This window comes from Danio rerio, chromosome 24 (genome assembly GCF_052040795.2).
Source record: "Danio rerio strain M-AB ecotype USA chromosome 24, GRCz13ab, whole genome shotgun sequence".
Lineage (NCBI taxonomy): Eukaryota > Metazoa > Chordata > Actinopteri > Cypriniformes > Danionidae > Danio > Danio rerio.
In genome coordinates this window covers 40,014,042-40,032,654 of record NC_141044.1, presented here as the reverse complement: position 1 = coordinate 40,032,654, position 18,613 = coordinate 40,014,042, and the positions used below count along the sequence as shown (strand labels likewise).

The 18,613-nt window shown below is 37.2% G+C and overlaps 2 protein-coding genes across 15 annotated transcripts in view; one reads left to right on the top strand and one right to left on the bottom strand.

Annotated features, from left to right (window-relative positions):
* Positions 1-18,613, top strand: part of cog7 (component of oligomeric golgi complex 7) — a 62,042-nt gene that overhangs the window by 27,851 nt on the left and 15,578 nt on the right. Inside the window, exons 18-19 of one of the 8 annotated variants that reach the window (XR_015524593.1) lie at positions 1,242-1,657; positions 1,998-2,420. The exons of 1 other annotated variant lie outside the window; for it this stretch is intronic. Coding sequence is in view for 1 of the 7 variants with exons in the window: in NM_001077393.1 (NP_001070861.1) it covers positions 1,242-1,408 (167 nt within the window). In the remaining 6 variants the exon portion in view is untranslated. 8 annotated transcript variants of the gene reach the window in all.
* The window catches only part of kcnc3b (potassium voltage-gated channel, Shaw-related subfamily, member 3b), a 142,123-nt gene continuing 134,381 nt past the window's right edge, over positions 10,872-18,613 (bottom strand). For 5 of the 7 annotated variants that reach the window (XM_087308781.1, XM_087308782.1, XM_087308783.1 and 2 more), the window contains one exon: positions 10,872-13,269. Coding sequence is in view for 2 of the 7 variants with exons in the window: in XM_087308782.1 (XP_087164908.1) it covers positions 13,256-13,269 (14 nt within the window). In the remaining 5 variants the exon portion in view is untranslated. The remainder of the gene's footprint in view (positions 13,270-18,613) is intronic. The other 2 variants (XR_015524521.1, XR_015524522.1) reach the window with 1 other exon arrangement.

The window sequence follows — 18,613 nt, the reverse complement described above, 5'->3', positions numbered from 1 at the left end:
ATGTGGATAAGACCAAGGAAGCACTTTTTAAAGGCAAGTTTCAGTATAAAACAATTAGTTGCATCACAGGTTATCCAGAGTTTGATGCAATTTCGGGTGTTTCATTTTTAACTTTCGACATCTGTTGTAAGTTGATACCGCATGGCGAACAGAAAGAAAATCCTCCGCATTTCGTGACTCTGTGTTCCTTTAAGGTAAGGTTCCTTTTAAGGCTACACGGTAGAAGAGTATTATCTTAATCATATTAAAATCGGAGTATTGGTGTCTTATGTAAATGTACTCAGAACGTCTGGTGAAGTCGCGAGCTGTCAAAGACAGGGCATTACTGCCTTTCAGCATGAGCCCTCCAAGTTTAGCGTGTTTCCTCATTAAACGCAACGAAAGCGTATGCTTCGTGTTGTTGTGTCAGAATCATTGTGAAATACAGTAATACTTTAGGACGCTTAGCAAATTTGATGAACGTGATCATGCGTGTTGAATCTGAGGGGAGTCGCTCCAGTATGGAAGGCCGTTGGGGCCAAAACGTCTGCAGCGCGTTGTGTGTGTGTCTGTGTCAGGGGTGGAGTGAGCGACGTATCTGAGTAGGGGCGAGAGGGGTGTGCAATGTATTTAACGACCGGTTTGCAAGAAATTATCATTCATTTGCGGGCATTTGGGAGTCTCTGTGCACTTGCGGGATACTCCTAGTCTTAGCAACTGGATGAATGTAAAGGAGGATTAAGCAGAATTGTTTCTACTCTATAATTAATGTTCTCAACTCACAGCAATAAAACTTTACAATGAGTGCAACAGTTTGTATTTTATAGTTTATTATTATAATTTTTCATTTTCCATATCTGCAATTCCTGTATTTTGGCATTTTTTTGCAGTCCACTTAGAATCCAACATGGAAATCAAGGTTTTCTTTATTGGCATTGATTGTTTTGAAATTTAAATGTCATTAAGATGCCTGTGTTTAATTTCTGTAATAAATATGGCTGTCAAGCCAGGATCTTGATGGTTTATTGTGGGTTTGTTGTTTACATGAAGAAATCTGTGTTACAAGTTAAACAAAAATTCTATAAAACAATTATATTTTGAATTTAAATATTTTTTTTCTTGCGTTTACATTAATTTTACATTTAAATAGCCAAAATTACAAGTTTCAGTATTTTAAATGCGATTAATCGTGATTAATTTTTTTAAAAAGGTGCGATTAATTAGTTAATAATATAATATGTTTTTTTGTGGTGGTGATGCAGATTACCTGAGTAACGTGATGGATGCACTGGGTCTGCAGACCTCCAGGACCCTTCAGAATATTGTTACTCTTCTCCGTGTCAAACCGGACGAGTATCGGCAGACGGCAAAAACACTACCCCGAAGATTAAGTGCCACCATCGCCAACATCAGAGGCCTGGAGTACTGAAGAAACATCTATACTACTCAACTTCTGAAGCAGATCAAAACCTTCAGTTAAAGTAGTTCTAAAACTATTAAACAGCCATTTTTACCTGGGGACAGTTTTGAAAAACTCTATTGATCCGCTTTAAATGTTGACTAGTGTATATAAACGCCACTAAACATTGGGCATGTTTTAACCCGTTTTAAAAGAGGTTTAAGAGGGATCGTTCACCCTAAAATGAAAATTAACTCACTATTTACTCTCTCTCAAGTAGTTTCAAACCTTCACGAGTTTCTTTTTTCTGTCAAACACAAAAAGAAGATATTTTGAAGAATGCTTGAAACCTGTAACCTGTTATTAACTTTCATTGGTATTAGATTTTTATTCTAATATGGAAGTCAGTGGTTTCAAGCATTCTTCAAAGTATTTTCTTTTGTGTTCATGTTTTATTCACTTGAGTGAGAAAACAAAATGAAGTAGCTTTATAAAAAAATGCTTACAAAGTTGTAAAAATGTTGAACACAAAAAAAAGTTATTTTGAAGAATGCTGAAAACCGGTTACAACAAACTTCCATAGTAGAAATACAAATACTATTGAAGCCGATGGTTACAGGTTTCAAGCATTCTTCAAAATATCTTTTGTGCTCAACTGGATAAACTCAAACAGGTTTGGAGCAAGTAAATGATAGCTGAATTCAATTTGTGTGTGAACTATCCCTTTAAAGGGAAATAATATTATAGACTTGGGTTTAATCATGCGGTAAAGAACGTGTGCCGGAATTTCTTCCTTACTGAAAGTGTGTCATTATGGGGTCAGTTGTTGAAATATTTATTTTTGTGTTGTTTTGGATGTTTGTTTGCCATTTGGAGGAAGAATCAATAACGAACATCAGAGCTCTTGTGTTTCTGGCTAACCTTTTGCATCTTTTTGATTGTTTATTGTAATCTTTATTGACATGGGGAGAGTTTCATACCGCACTTAAATACATTAATGAAGTGGTTTTATTAACAAAATAAAGCTTGCGGACTGATTTAAGGGATTTGTTTTATGTGCGTCACAATCAATAATCAGTTTTGAAATGTGTGGATAAATATATATTTTTTTGCTTTAATGTTATATGAGTTATTAAATCTGAACATATGCCTTGCTGTTATTGGTCTTTAAGAATTTTTTTTTTTTTTAATCAGTACATGTATCAAATGCATTAAAATACATAACATAAAATGCATACATCTATTCCTTAATGGCAAAATGCTTTTATATTGGCTGGGTTGTGGAACATTTTTTATATTCTTTAATATTTCTGGTCAAACTTTACAATAAGCTTCCATTTGCTAATGTACTTAACGTAAAGCATTTAATAATCATAGTTCAGCATTATTAAAATCTAAAGCAGTGTTTGTTAACATTAACTCATCTGTAAGTTAAGAATTAATGAACCACTTTATTTTTATTTAGTAACATTAAAAAGATGAATAACTACTGTAATATTTTTTAAATCTATTATATGAATTACGATTAGAAGTTTTAATAATTAATTAATTACAATTATTTTAATAATTAGAATTACGTTCGATTAGTGAAATTTATTGTCAAATGTAATTATTTTTTACCATCATTTATTCAATCTTCAGTTTAGATTTTTCAATAATCGATTTTGTGTGTGTTAATAATAATACTAATAAAAATGCCGATAATGCTGATAATTATCAATTTTTTTTGTTGAATACATTTTCATTGATTTTTAAAAAACAAAATCTTGTCATTCCCAGCATTTGCCATTTTTCCAAGCAGTGTAAAATCCTTAATTTAACAATGTATATGCTTGCTAAAAATAGAAATATCTTTTAAATAATACAATGCTTTAATTTGTATATATATATATATATATATATATATATATATATATATATATATATATATATATATAAAAATTGTATTTATTTTTTCAGGTCAAACTATAAGCTTCCATTTGCTAATGTACTTACTAAAAAAATTAAAGCATGCATTATTAGAATCCAAAGCAGTGTTTGTTAACGTTAAAATAAAGTGGTTCTTTTTAACTTTTGAATTAATTTAATAACATTACGAAAAGATAAATAGTGTAATTCATTCATATTGTCAGTAAATATACAAGCTAACTAATAAAAACCTTTGGTTTAATTAAGTGTTAGTAGCTTTATTCTCTTTTAAATAAAACATCTGCAATTATCAAAATTAATACAAACAAACAAAGCACAGCAATAAAAAAAGATGAATAAACAGTGTAATAAATGTATAGCTCATTATTATTTTGTCAGTAAATGAACTATCTAATGGAAACCTATGGTTAAAGAGTTACCAGCTTAATTCTCTTTTAAATAAAACACCCACAATTATCAAAATTAAAACAAAGAACAGCAATAAAAAAGATTCATATATGTAATAAATGTATTAATTTTTCATGTCAGTAAAGTGAACCTTAATTTTCTTTTAAATAAACCATATGCAATAGCAAAATACATTAACACAGTTCATACATACAAACAACAAAGAAACCCTGTGGATGTTTGTTAATCACTTTAATTATTGATTACTGATCATGTTGATTGATCGGGATGATTGGCAGTGGTCAGAGAGGTGGTGATTGCATATCTGAAATTCAAGTACATCAACTCAAACGTAACACAGTAAACGAGTGATCGAACTGACATCTGATACAAGAGCAGGCAGTGAACAAAATCAGACCATCAGATGCAGAAACACCCAGATTCATACACGACAAAAAGACGAGCTCAACTCGCCTCAGAAACCAAAAATGGGCGGGAAAAAACAACAACAACATCAGCGCTCGGTGAGGACGAGAGCCGCCATGTTCCTGCTGGAAACACACGGGTAATCATTTATTTATTTATTCTGCAGTGAAGTGCGCTTAAAATAAACCCAAACACTGGCTCTTTCTGGACACAAAGTGGTTGTAAAAAATATGAACACTTTGAAATGCAACAAGAAAAAAAACGGAACTCTGTATAAAATATAAATTATTCATTCAGTTGATAAACAAAAGCATTTATAAAACTATAAATATGCAGGACTGCTTCTTCTTTTTTTTTTTTTTTTTTTTTGAGCTCTTCGGGCTATAAGGTTTCATTCTGGACGCTGTGACCCCGGCGCGAGACGTCTCATTTTCGCTTGCTAAGGTTTCAAAAATATTCGCTGTGTCATGTTGTCTTTCTGCTAAAGGTCGAATGTCCGCTTCCAGCAAACAGCAGAGGATGTAATGTGAAATATCACGGTCACACCGGACACCGGACCAATGCCTGCCGACATTCATCACGCTCTCTTCCTTTCCCAACGAGTGATTAAAAAGACTTTTGAAGACCTTTATTTAAGAACTGGAGTAATTACATTTTTGCCTTAACTTTTTTAGAAGCTACGATCAAACAAACTTTTTTAGTCATCTCAGTATACATCAATCAAACTGACTAAAAAATATTAAGTCGGACTTACAACACTGAGTTGAAACATCATTAACTTGTTAAAGCAACACACAGACATTTGTTGTCTTGACTTTTTGTTATGACATTTAATCTTTAGTGTACATTAGGGGTGATATCTCAGAATTTTCTACGATTTTGTTGGCTTAAGGTTATTGCACACTGAATCAGAAATTTTTGTCCGTACTTTTCGCAAGTAAAAATTAAATTCAACCTCTCGTGTAAATCATATTGACATACCGCCTACGAAACTTCCGTCCGTCATAAAAAAAATCTAAATCGTATTTTTTTTTCTGTTTTTCACATCCGAAAAAGCATTTTGAAAGGTGTTTCGACAGTTTAGAGCCCCTGTACAAGAAAAAAGCTAAATACAGAATGCTGTCATTTGAGTTACAGATAACTTCACGACAAACACACTGCATAAAATAAAGACAGAATGTGGCAGACAGTTGAAAACCCCTATATGCTGGATTCTGTGGCTCCATATACATTATAATAGAAAGCATGGTCCGTTTTCGTTTCGTTGCTTTGACACGTCAACGCGAACGCCATCTAATATAATGTCTATAGGTACTGCCAGTCTCTGGTCAGGATTTGTTTACGTACTGTATGTGAAAGTGTGAAGTATCACAAACATTGCATTTTGCACTTTGGGTTAATCGTAGCGCAGCTCTTTGATAATGAGCTGAGCTCTCCTTCCTCTCTATGTGGGCTAGTTTTGGATGAACACAATATGCGACCTATTCTTTCTGTTTCTACTTTGGAAAAGAAAGAGGAGAAAAAAGTATTACTGCTTGAACTTACTCTGAAATATTTTGCGTCTTCTCATAATGGATTTTTAATACGCATCAGACTCAGTGTTCACGGTTTGTTTACATGCCGAATGTTTCGCATACCATTACTATAAAAAACGCATACGAAAATTTCGGACTTCAGTGTATAAAGACTTTTAAGGTTTTTGCACACTGAACCCAAAATTTTTGTCTGTAATTTTCGCATGTAAAAAAATTATTTCGACCTCACGTTGTGTCAGTTGTTTTGACACACCACCAACGAACGTCAGTCATAAAAAAATTTAACCATGGATTAATTAATACGCATCAAACTCAGTGTGGAAGTTTTGTTTTCGTGACAAATTTGTCGCATACGATTACAAAAAAAAAAAAAAACGCAAACAAAACTTTCGGACTTCAGTGTGCAGAGACCTTCAACCATAATCAGACATTTTGCTGAGCACAAACTATGAAATAAATAAATAATAATGCATGTAGATCACAGCTATGACTTTACCAATAGAATGTGAATAATACAAATACATTTGTGAATCAACAGTATTTGTATTATTCCCATTCTATCGGTAAGATCATAGCTGTGATATACATGTATTATTATTTATTTATTTCATATTCTTAGGTTTGCGGCTGGAAGAGAATCCGCCGCATAAAGCATACTAAAGTAATTGATGGCTCATTCCACTGTGGCGACCTCTGCTAAATCAGGGACTAACCTGAAGGATAGATATATCAATATAATCAACCTTTTCTAATATAATTGCAATGCTTTTTATTAAAAAGTAATGCTCCAGTCAACAATTACTAGTATCATTAGTAGCTAATTTACTTTCTACTCCGACAAACTTGACGTCAGCTGGCCGCACACTAAAAATGCTAATTATTACACCCCCCAACGAACAAAAATAATGGACTTACAATACAACACATATTAATTACGCTGGCTTTTGTTGCAAAAGACAGTATATAATATAATATGCTGTCGTAAATGTTGCAAAAATATAACAAATCCACAATAAATCATTGTTTTTAAAAGCGCTAATAAAATAGGCTTATTTAAATATTCTAAATCAAAACTTTAAGACATCTCGTAAGTAAAAATAAGATTTTTGATGGGCTTGAAGTTTTTCAAATAAAAGGGAACCCTGCTGTCCATTTGCTAACTAGCAGATGCTTCTCATTTATCGTAACACAGTGAACTTCGAAGTCAATTGGCTGCTAGCGTTCATATATTATCGTCTACATGAATAAATGTCCACATAAGTGTTATTTGACAGAGTAGGATTGATGGACATTACGAAATCAATAGCTAACATGTTTTGCATAGGACTCTTACTTTTGTTGCACAATCGTGTTGTAAATGCGATTGTGCTAATGCTCACAGATTAGCTGCGGTGCTACAATGCTACTGAGTGAGTCCCAGATCTAAGCAGGTGGTGGCTAAATGCTAACGGTTTACTTTTAGCCCAGCTAAAAGATCCTGAGATACAAAGAAAAACTGATATGATAAACAAGTTTGGTAAAATATTTTAGGACAATAAAAGAACAGGGAGTTAGCTTTTAAAATTTGGTAGTCTATATCGAACACATTTAGCTTCAGTGATTGTGATGTTTTTATTAGCATAAAGCTAGGTTTATTTTTACAACAAACAAAAATCCTTCAACAATAAACATGAGTAAAAGTTAACATTTTAGCATGGTTAGCATTCTGTAGGCGGTTACAGAATGAAGGATAAACACATTTATTAGCTAAAGTGCTAAATGTTTAACTTTAACCTGGCGCTCCAAGCTACAACCAAAACATTTTCGGACAAACATGTTGGGTGAAACTTGTGTGGACATCTGATGTGCATGAGTGGAATTAGTAAGTTATTTTAATAGTAGGCAACATTAAATATCTTGCATCAGGCTAAAGCTAAATGCTAATATTTCAAGTGAGTAAAAACATAGCATTTTATGACATCAAATTAGCATGACTAAACTTACCTGTTTTAATTTATACAACAGTTCTGTCTGGTTCTTAAATCTGATTGGCTGAGAGTCGTGAGATATTAAAGCATCATCAGCACTCATAAAGCTTCTTCACTCTTGTGAATTAGTTCGCCCACACAAGGACTAAAGAGGGACTAAACAACTCACTGCAGTTTGTCAAATATTGCAGCTGTTGGACAACATATATACTTTTGAAGCTTTTTCAAGCAAGAATGTAGTTGTTTAGATTGCAACTATGCAGATTATTTATAAGGATAGAGCCTATTTTAAATATTAAATATTTCTGAGATTCAGCACATTCGCGGCCATCAGCCTGTCATACTGAGCAGAGCAAAGATGGTTGAAGTTCCGCCACAAGATGGAGACAGAGACCGTATAATAAGTTGCAGTGCTGGATTTATAGATATTATAATAGTAATCTGTTAGTGTTTGCTTTGCTTTAGCTTTTTCTGGGTTAATTATTGTGATCTCCCGATTGCAACAGAAAAATACTGGGAAATCTCTGTAGACTGATGGCATTTCATGCTGCTCAGCCTTATAATCTTAAAATGTCAGCAAAATCAGCTGTTGAGTCATCACTTTAGACATTACGCTGGAGAATCATTCAAACACTAGCTCTAAAGTGACGTTGGTGAATGAACAATGATCTCTGCTGTTCTGACGTCAGCTGCAGATGTGAATGAACGGCGGAAGGAAGTAGTTCCTCATACAAAAGTATTTTTGAGACACACTGTTTGATTTTCTTTTTTATATACACGATTATGCCATCGAACTGCTGTATAAATGCAATATCACATGAGTAGCAGTACAATATGGCTGTATATAGTCACTGGTGGGACACTAACGCCCGATTCACACGGGGCCTGAGCGTCAACATTTGACAGAAGGTGTGTCTGAAATTAGGGCTGACGCGATTGTCATAGCAGCGTCAGCCAATGAAAATAGTCCATAACCAGCTACTGTCTGAGCTGGTGTATTTGCATACAGCGATCTGATTGGCTGACGCTTTCGTTGGCGCTTAGAGATGAGAAAATTCCAACTTCTGCAGCGAGCAACGCCACTGAAGTGCCGCCAACAGATCCACAATGCAGTTTGACAACGCCTGACGTCACCCATTTAAAGTGAACGCGAAGCGTTGATGCTGACGCCCCTGCAGCCTCGAACCAACGCACGCTTCCCACAAGTGCCGATATACAGCCATATTGCACCGCTACTCATGTAATGTTGCTCATTCAGTTTTCAATATTACAGATACACTTATTTAACTTGACTAATAGCCTAATGCTGAATGCTAAATGTTTAGCATTAAGCTAGTGACCTGAGACACCTGGGTAAAACTGAAAATTCGAACTAAATCATGAGCTCTTCCATTAAACTATTTAAGCCACAGTAAATGCTAAAGGTTTAGCTTTAGTCTGGGCTTCGGAAAATCAAAACAACTTTTAGCATCATTAAATTTAACAAGAATATATTCTGTTAGCCTAAAGCTAAATGCTAAAAGTTTAGATTTTTTTGTCCTAAAACTTCAATAACATTCATTAGCGATGATAAAACACTAAAAGAGAAACACTATCGGATTTAAATATAAAGACACGAGCCCTGTATCCCAACTAAATAGTGTCACACGGCCACTTTTAATGGGATATTAAAACAGATCCGACGAGATGACAGCGAGCAGGCAGAGGTCTGGTGTGAAACTGACATTATTCATGTTTTTCACCTGAGATTAGAGGCGCGACGCCTCTACAAAAACACAGTCTTCAAAACGCCGCATCTGTTGGTGAGGAAGACGCCGAGACTCCGCTTAGCTTTGCTACAGTCTCCATCCAACAGATCTCTGGATTATCATTCAGATTATTGCCAATGAGAGCATTTGAACATCGAACTGAGAATGAAACTCTATCAGCCCCAACGCAGAAGATTCTGCCATCAGCACAGTTGTTTTCATGGCTACATAAGAAGCTAATGCTGTACGTAGACAAACATTAGCATTAGGTCTACAATAAAAGACAAGATGGACGAATCGCTTAGCATACAGAGAGAGATACAGAACCTAAAAAATAAGATGGGAATGTAACACGGGGCAGTATGTAGCAAACAGATTCTGGTGGTATTTTTTTAATCTTTTAAATCTAGTAAAACTGTTCAGTGTGTGTGTGTGTGTGTGCTTGTGTGTAAGTCAGAATTTATTCACATTTTCTTTCTATTTCAAAACAAAATATAGCTCTTTTAAATATATTTTTCTTCTTAAATATCCATTGCATATCATGTTTTTTTTATTTATTTTTATTAACATCTTCATCTTTTTTTAATTGTTATTATTATTTTAGCCCTCCCCACTTCAACTAAGGGCGAGCAGAAAATACAGTCATGCAAAGTTTCTCATGCTGGTAAACAAAGTTACAAAAATGCATTTTTTAATCTCTCCATGTATTTTTTTTTTCTCGTTAGTTTTTTTTTGTATTTTTTTTTTGTCGTTAGCGTATATTTTGACATCCATTTTCTCACAGTTCAGTCTGAGGAAACAATCTCTAAATGGAGCATGTTTTTTTTTTTTGCACCCTCCCTCCGAAAACAAAACCAAAAAAAAAAGAGTGCGATAATATTTTCGTTCATTTCTTTTTTGTGTAAATAGGGTGGTCGCCATCGCATTTTTACAGTCGCATTCAGACATCTGTGATTCCTCGAGAACCATCCAGATGTCAATTCGACTACCTATCAAAATATAAATTAGTTCTGTTTTTTTTCCGACATTGGGTACGTTTACATGGACACCAATAATCCGGTTTTAATACGATTAAGACATTACTCTGATTAAGAGTCTACCATGTAAACGGTGATTTTTGATGACCTTCATCCAACTAAAGTCATAATCGAAGACATGTAAGACATTAAGACATGTAGAGTATATCGATTTTAGTCGCATTATTGATTTATGTAAACACCTTAATCAAACTATTACCGTTGTGTAGGATTTTTGCCGCATTCTGCGACAGGATAGTCTGTACACACATAGCTGTTTGACACAGAGTCCAAGTCAGTGATAGACCAAGAACACCCGCATAAAGTAATGTGGAGGTTTTTCCCCTATATGGTGTGCGATATCAAATTCCACTAAAACAACACTCTTCCAGATGTACTCGCATTAAATACCTCAGTTTGTCACGGGGGCATGCATGAAATGTTCCTGAATGACAATGAAAGTGCCAAACTGCAGTTAAAGTCGACAAATTAAAAATGAAACACCCGAAATTATGTGAAACTCTAGAGGAAATGCGGATAGCGCAGTGACACAATGACGTTAGTGGAATTAAGTGCTTTAACATGTAAAACGGGATCATGAAAGGAACACTCAAAAAGCAACTCATGTAAACAACTTAATCATATTATTGTCTTATTCAGATTAAGGCAAATAATTTGATTACTGATGTCCATGTAAACGTAATCATTAACATTTAAGTACATTTACATGGACATCAATAATCTGATTTTAATGCGATTAAGACAATGCTCTGATTAAGAGTCTACCATGCAAACAGTGATTTTTGATGACCCTAATCCGACTTATAATCGAACTAAACAAATCCAATTTTGACGTGGAGTAATCCGATTTTAGTTGCATTATTTAAGTGCAGAACAGACATGTAAACAAACAAACATATTAAAAATTAAACACCAATACTGACACCAATAATCCAATTTTAATACGATTAAGACAATACTCTCATTGAGAGTCTACCATGTAAACAGCGATTTTTGATCACCTTATTCAGACTTCATAATCTAAGTGCATCGTGAATTGCAGAGGTTTTTTCCCCATACGGTGTGCGGTATCGAATTCCATTAAAACTACACTCTTCCAGATGTACTCGCATTAAATATCTCAGTTTGTCACGGGGGGCATGCATGAAATGTTCCCGAATGAAAGTGCCAAACTGCAGTTAAAGTCGAAAAATAAAGAATGAAACCTGAAATTACATGAAACTCTGGAGGAAATGTGGATAGAGTGGTGACACAATGCTATTAGTGCCAAACTGCAGTTAAAGTCAACAAATTAAAAAAATGAAACACCCAAAATTACGTGAAACTCCAGAGGAAAAGTGGATAGCGCAGTGACGCAATGACGTTATATGAATTATGCGCTATAACGTAAAACAGGATTATGAAAGGAACATTCGAAAAGCAACTCATGTAAACAACTTAACCATATTATTATCTTATTCAGATTAAGGCAAGTAGTTCGATTACTGATGTCCATGTAAACGTAGTCATATATTCTTGTTGACTTCTCGCGTTCCCTCTGATTAGTTAAGACGGAACGAAGCTGTCGAGCCAATAGGAGAGAAAGAAGACAGAGATGGAGGGAAACTCTGAAGGCAGTTTTAGACACGTCTTAACATAGACGATTTTTTTTCTCTCGGAAAGGGAGATTACAGGAGCGCACATCCCTAACCTTTATACCCTCTATCCACAAAGCAAAAACGCTTTTTATTGGTCCAAGCACTGGCATGTGCACGTATATAATCTATGGCAGCATCAGCTTTACTAAATAAATCAGAAAATAAACCTCTAGATTGGGGAATTCCACTTTGGGAAGTCCTCTGTTTAAGGGAATTATAAAGACAGCACCCCTGGCAGAACAGCCAATCCGTTAGTATTTAAAGGGACAAAAAAGTTCAGATCTGGCAGGGAACATTGTTTCGTAAGTGATTTTGTGCCATTTTAGCTTACGTTATTTGGTCACAGTTGGGCTTTGGTCTGTCAGGACTGTGTTTTCGATGTTGCCTCCCCTGGACATTGGGGGAAAAAACTGGAAGACTGTTTTGGGAATAGCAACGTACCAAAGCAGAGTGCTGCGTTTCACTTTTCAGTGCTCTAGATTCATTCACAAAGAAAAGCTACTCTAAGACTCAGACTTTTGTTTTGTTTTTTTCTGGGACGGAGAGTGGGAACTACCACACGGCAATGCACGAACAACACATTTTTGCTGCTAATATGCTGAGTGGGGGAAGAAAAGAAGAAAGAAATTGTGCATGACTAAGCCATTTTTAGTCATTCTGTGCAAACGGTCAATGAAATATCAGTCTGTAAAAAGTCTCTGGAGAGTTTCTCCCAGCCAAGAAATGCTACAAGGTCTTAGCAGAAATGCTACATAATTATTCTAACTTGGTCCTTCATTCTTACATATAGGCTAATATACAGAAACTCAGGGCCCAGGTGAGCACCGCAGTCAAAACGCCTGGTCTTTTGATCTTAAATCATTGGAATGTTTTTTTTGTTTTTCCGTTCGTTCCTTCAAGAGTCTTTTTCCTCTTTCAGGTGTCAGTGCAATGTTCGGTTTTGTTGCTGTAAAGTCAGTCAGTCTGTAGAAAGAGGAGTGATCCGGAATTTCGGTGAGGTTGCTTTGGTTACCATGTGAAGATCCGGCCTTGGAAAATTCCAGTTTCCTTCCTTACATATACATATATAATATTTAGCTTTATTTTTTTCCAGTCTCACCCTCTTGCCAGTCCGACATTCCTCTCATGTCCTGTGTGGATGGTACGACCCCATCGGCAAAACTGTCAGGATTCAGCGACTAACCGCGTCTCCTTAAAAGAATTGCCAAATGCTAGAAACTTAACACTGCGGACAAAAACAGAGATAAAATGATTTTGTTAGAAAAATAAACTCATCAGAAAGCAAAGCTTTGTAAATACACATCTGAGAAAACTTAAAGGAATAAGTCACCCATCAATGAACATTTGCTGAATATTTACTCACCCTCTGTTCATCTAAGATCTAAATGAGTTTGTTTTCTTCATCAGAACAGATTCGGAGACCAGTAGTTCATGCTAGATTTCTGGTCCTTGTTTCTGAGTGCTCGATTCTTAAGCTGTTGTAAAATAATCTACAGCACTCTCAGAAATAAAGGTACAAAATCTATCACTGGGCAGTACCTTTTCAAAAGGTACATTTTTATTCCTAACAGGTACTCAAAGGTACATATTAATACTTTAAGAGTACAAATATGTACCTCATTAACTTTTATTCATTCATTCATTTTTATTCGCTTTTCCGGGGCTAGGTCGCGGGGACAGCAGTCTAAGAAGAAAACCCCAGACTTCCCAATCCCCAGACACTTCCTCCAGCACCTCCAGGGGATCCTGAGGCATTCCTAGGCCAACCAAGGGACATAGTCCTTCCAGCGTGTCCAGGGTCTTCCCCAAGGCCTCCTCCCAGTGGGACATGCCTGGAACACCTACCTAGGTAGGCGTCTAGGAGGCATCCGAAACAGATGCCAGAGCCACCTCAGCTGACTTCTCTCAACGTTCCATCTTATGGTAACTTAAGAGAACAAAAGTAAACCTTAAAGGTACAAAAATAGACCTTAAAGGTACAAATGTGTATCGCAAAGGTACTACCATCTTCCTGTATGGTGCAAAAGTGTACCCTTTGAAAAAGTATCGCCCCAGTGACAAACTTTGTAGTTTTATTTCTCAGTCTGAAACATACATCTGTGTGTTGCTTAGTTACTATTATGCTATCAGTTCTGAGCTAAATAAACTCTTTGCATGCATAGCATAGTTTGCATGTTCTCCCCGTGTTCGCGTGGGTTTCCTTCGGGTGCTCCGGCTTCCCCCACGAGTCCAAAGACATGTGGTGCAGGTGAATTGGATATGCTAAATTTGACCGTAGTGTATGAGTGTGGGAATTAGTGTGTGTTTCCCAGTCATGGGTAAAACATATGCTGAATAAGTTGGCGGTTCATTCCGCTGTGGCGACCCCAGATTAATAAAGGGACTAAGCTGAAAAGAAATGAATGAATGAAGGAATTAGCTTTTTTTGTATTTTGTGAAACACTGCTATGGAATAAACCTTATAGAAAAGCAATAAGCTCCATGATCATGTGGTTTACAATGATTTTATAACAGTTAAAGCCCCTTGGCGTTTCCAATGTATACCATGGCTTCTTGGGACCTATTGCTATATTAGAACTATAAACAGGAGGTGACAGTGTTACCACAAAAATATATAGGCCTAATTACAAAGACGCAAATAGTTCATGGTAAAAAAAAAAAAAAAAAAAAAGATGGTTAAAAATGACGGCATTCAAATATTTTATTTAATTTATTCAATGAAAATAAAGTCAAATGGTCAAATACAGGCTATCTAGATTGTAAAACAAAAGTTTGGATGGTTGCCAAAATGAACTATATTGAAAATATTTTGGCTTTATGACAATTCTCCCTAATAGGCAGGCAAAAATAAACCTGGTGCCCTCTACGAATCCTAGTTTTCAATATCAGAAATAAAGGGTTAAAATCAGTAATTGGGGTCATACCTTTTCAGAAGGTACACTGTTGGGGGTGGGTTGGGGCTTAGTGTGTAAATGTACGAAATGTACGAATGAAAACATAAGATTTAAAAAAGTAGGCGTGGCACCCAAGCCCTGCCCCTAAACTCAACTGTAATTGGGTCATGGGGTGTTGTGGCTAAAAGTGAAGAGTGGGGGGGGGGGGGGGGGGGGGTCATCACGGATAAAATTGAAATGGGGAAAGGTGTGGCTTTTAGAATTGTCTTTACTTTGGTAAGTTTGTGTCATCAACTGCGGCAAAATCTGAGTATTAAAATCTTTAGACCTCATTTGGATGTGATCTGTGAAACTACACCATGATAAACTGCACTGATGTTCCTTTCCGAATTCATCGCCAATGTAATGCTAAAATCTTTCCGAATCTGTTCTGATGAAAAACAAACTCGTTTACATCTCTGAGAGCCAGCGAGTTAGTAAAATATTCTGCAAATCTTCATTTCATTGGGTGTGAACTATTCCGTTAAGATATAGAAATGCTTTAACAGAAAATACACATAATCACACAAATACAAAGCTACGGAATACAAAAAATGGGGAAAAAATGAAGACAAACAGGGTTAAAACTCTTCTAAACACACATATACACACAAAGAGAGACACAGATCTCAAGATGAAGTCGCATGCACTGAACACCGGCTGTGCAATGTATCTTCTCAAGGGTGAAAAAGTCCAATCCCGGAGAAAATGCACAGGCGCTAATTGCAATTAAATGATAACACAGTGTTTTAACCTGAAGATTAACAGTGAGAGCTGACACTAAATGTGGCCAAATGGCTTTCTAGATCTAGCAGGAATGGAATAGTCCACCCCAGATACATTCTAGGTCACTGTAAAATATAATAAGACCACTACATTATCACTCATAAAGGAAACTTATTGATTAAAACAGTAGAAAGCTGGGGAAGGTTTACCTGTGGATGGCTGGTAAAAAGTTAAGCATGTACTGTAAGAATTCAGTTAACAGATATAATTCATTCTAGTGTTATAAAAGAAATGGTAAAATTCTACTTAACTAAATCTAACACAATTTTGGTACCTCATTTCATTTTGCTTGAAACAAAATACACATATCTGATTAAAAAACATAGTTAATTTAGCTAGTTGACAAGTAAATACACTGGTTAAATACGCATTATTTAATAGTTTCTGTATTTTCTGTTTAATTATGGTTGTGAATTGCATTATGGGATGTTGATTTCCGCTTTGTCGACTTTTGATGTTGAAACTTCAACTCCATAGTTTGACTTTTATTGGCATTTTAGTAGTTTGAAATAATATGTAACGGAGGTCAGTGCGGGATGGGAGTGAGGTTTAGGGAGGTGAGTGTAACAGAGGCTAGCTAGCGAAGTGCTATGCAGATAAAAACCTCACTCCTCTAACCTCAAAAGGTGACAGACGCTAGAGGCCATGGTCTTTAGCGTCTTTGTTAGATCAACCGACTCCCATAAAATGATCTGTCGGTTCGATCCCAGCTCAGACCGGGTTGGGTGCAGTAAGGCCGTACTCACACTAGGTACAGTTGCCTCGAACCGGGCCAAAGCACGCTTGTCCCCCCTCCCGTCTCCCACAACGGCCAGCGCTCACACCATAAACGGGCTTCGGCACGCTTGCGTCATCGCTGCTGGGCTGTTCAGTGAAAAGCGCTCTCTCACTCAGCAGCACAGTGGAGATTTCTCTAGTTATATCGTGTCAGTCGTTTGATATGCCGTGAAATATTTCGCCAAACAGTCCTTAGGGATGCGGTGACACGCAGTCAGATATTTCGCCGAACAGATCCGCCACTTTTGGCGCTCATAAACAATCATAAAGCTCTCGTGCTGCAGGAATGAGGAGGTCTGCTGAAGCCGCGCAGCTGTCGTGCAGTGAGGAGTTCTCGTCTTTAATAAATGACGGCAGTTTGCGTTCACTGAACAGTAAGAATGATTAATAAATCCATATGAAACAGTCCCTTAAAAGTCACGTCTCGCTTTCAGTTTCGGGCTTTGGCTCGTTTTGCACTCACACACAAGCGTACCGTGCCAAAGCCCAAGTGAACCGCGCTCAGGCCCACCTCTTCCAACCGGGCCAGGGCCGGCCAAGTGAACCGTGCTTGAGCCAGATTCAGCACACTCACACTTCTCAAACGATCCGGGAAACGGGCCTGGGCACGGTACGGATGGCATAGTGTGAGTAGGCCCTAAGACCAATGGGTTACATGTGGGGGCTCGTCTGGGATAGGAATGTGGTTTATTGGGGTGAGTGTAATGGAGGCCAGCTAGTGAAGTGCTATGCAGGTAAACCTCAGTGCTCTAACCTCAAAATGTGCTCTGGCAACAGACACTGGAGGTCATGGTCTTTAGCCTTCTTGTTAGAGCAAACGACACCAATACAATGAATCCCAAGTTCGACCCCAGCTCAGACTGAGTTGGGTGCAGTAGGACCAGTGGGTTACACGTAGGGGCTCATCTGGGATAGGAGTAAGGTTTAAGCAAGTGAGTGTAATGGAGGCCAGCTAGCGAAGTGCTATGCAGGTAAACCTCAGTGCTCTAACCTCAAAATGTGCTCTGGCAACAGACACTGGAGGTTATGGTCTTTAGCCTCCTTGTTAGAGCAACCAACGCCCATTCAAAGGATCGCCATTTTGATCCCAGCTCAAAATGGGTTGAGTGCAGTAGGACTTATGGGTTACACATGGGGGCTCGTCCGGGATGGGAGTGAGGCTTAGGGGGTGAGTGTAACGGAGGCCAGCTAGCAAAGTGCTCTGCAGGTTAACCTCACTCTGACCTCAAAAGGTGCTCTAGTGACAGACGCTAGGAGAGGCGTCTGGCTGCAGACTCGGTGCAGTGCAATCTGAGCTGCATCCAATGCTTTTTAATGCGCTTACCTAACCCCACCCCCAACCCTACCCGTCACAGTGATGTCACTCACTCCATTGAGTGCATTGCGTCTGACATTGCATCGCTGAGTGATGCAATCTCAGCTTGCATCATAAAGGCTGCATCCAGATACTATTGAACGCTAGAGACAATGGTCTTTAGCCTCCTTGTTAGAGCAAACGACACCGATACAATGAATCCCCAGTTCGACCCCAGCTCAGACTGAATTGGTTGCAGTAGGACCAGTGGGTTACACGTAGGGGCTCGTCTGGGATAGGAGTAAGGTTTAAGCAAGTGAGTGTAATGGAGGCCAGCTAGCGAAGTGCTATGAAAGTAAACCTCACTCCTCTGACCTCAATAGGTGTTTGAACGACAGACGCTAAAAACCATGGTCTTTAGCCTCCTTGTTAGAGCAACTGACTCCCATACAAAGAATCGCTGGTACGATCCCAGCTCAGACTGGGTTGGGTGTGCAGCAGGACTGGTGGGTTACAAATGTAATGTATGAGAAAAAATATAGAGAGAAATAAGTCACTGGTGAAAAATCACTGGTAGTTTATTACTAGGTTTTTGTACCGTAATTTACAAAACCAATTCAGACAATATTTCACTTTAAACTATTAAAATGTGAATAAAAGTCACTTTTTAAAACATTTCAACACTAAAAGTTGTGGGAGAAAAGTTCATTGTCCCATAATGCAATTCAAAGGAATAAAAAAGGGGAAATCGTGAATGACAAATTATGAAAAAACAGTAT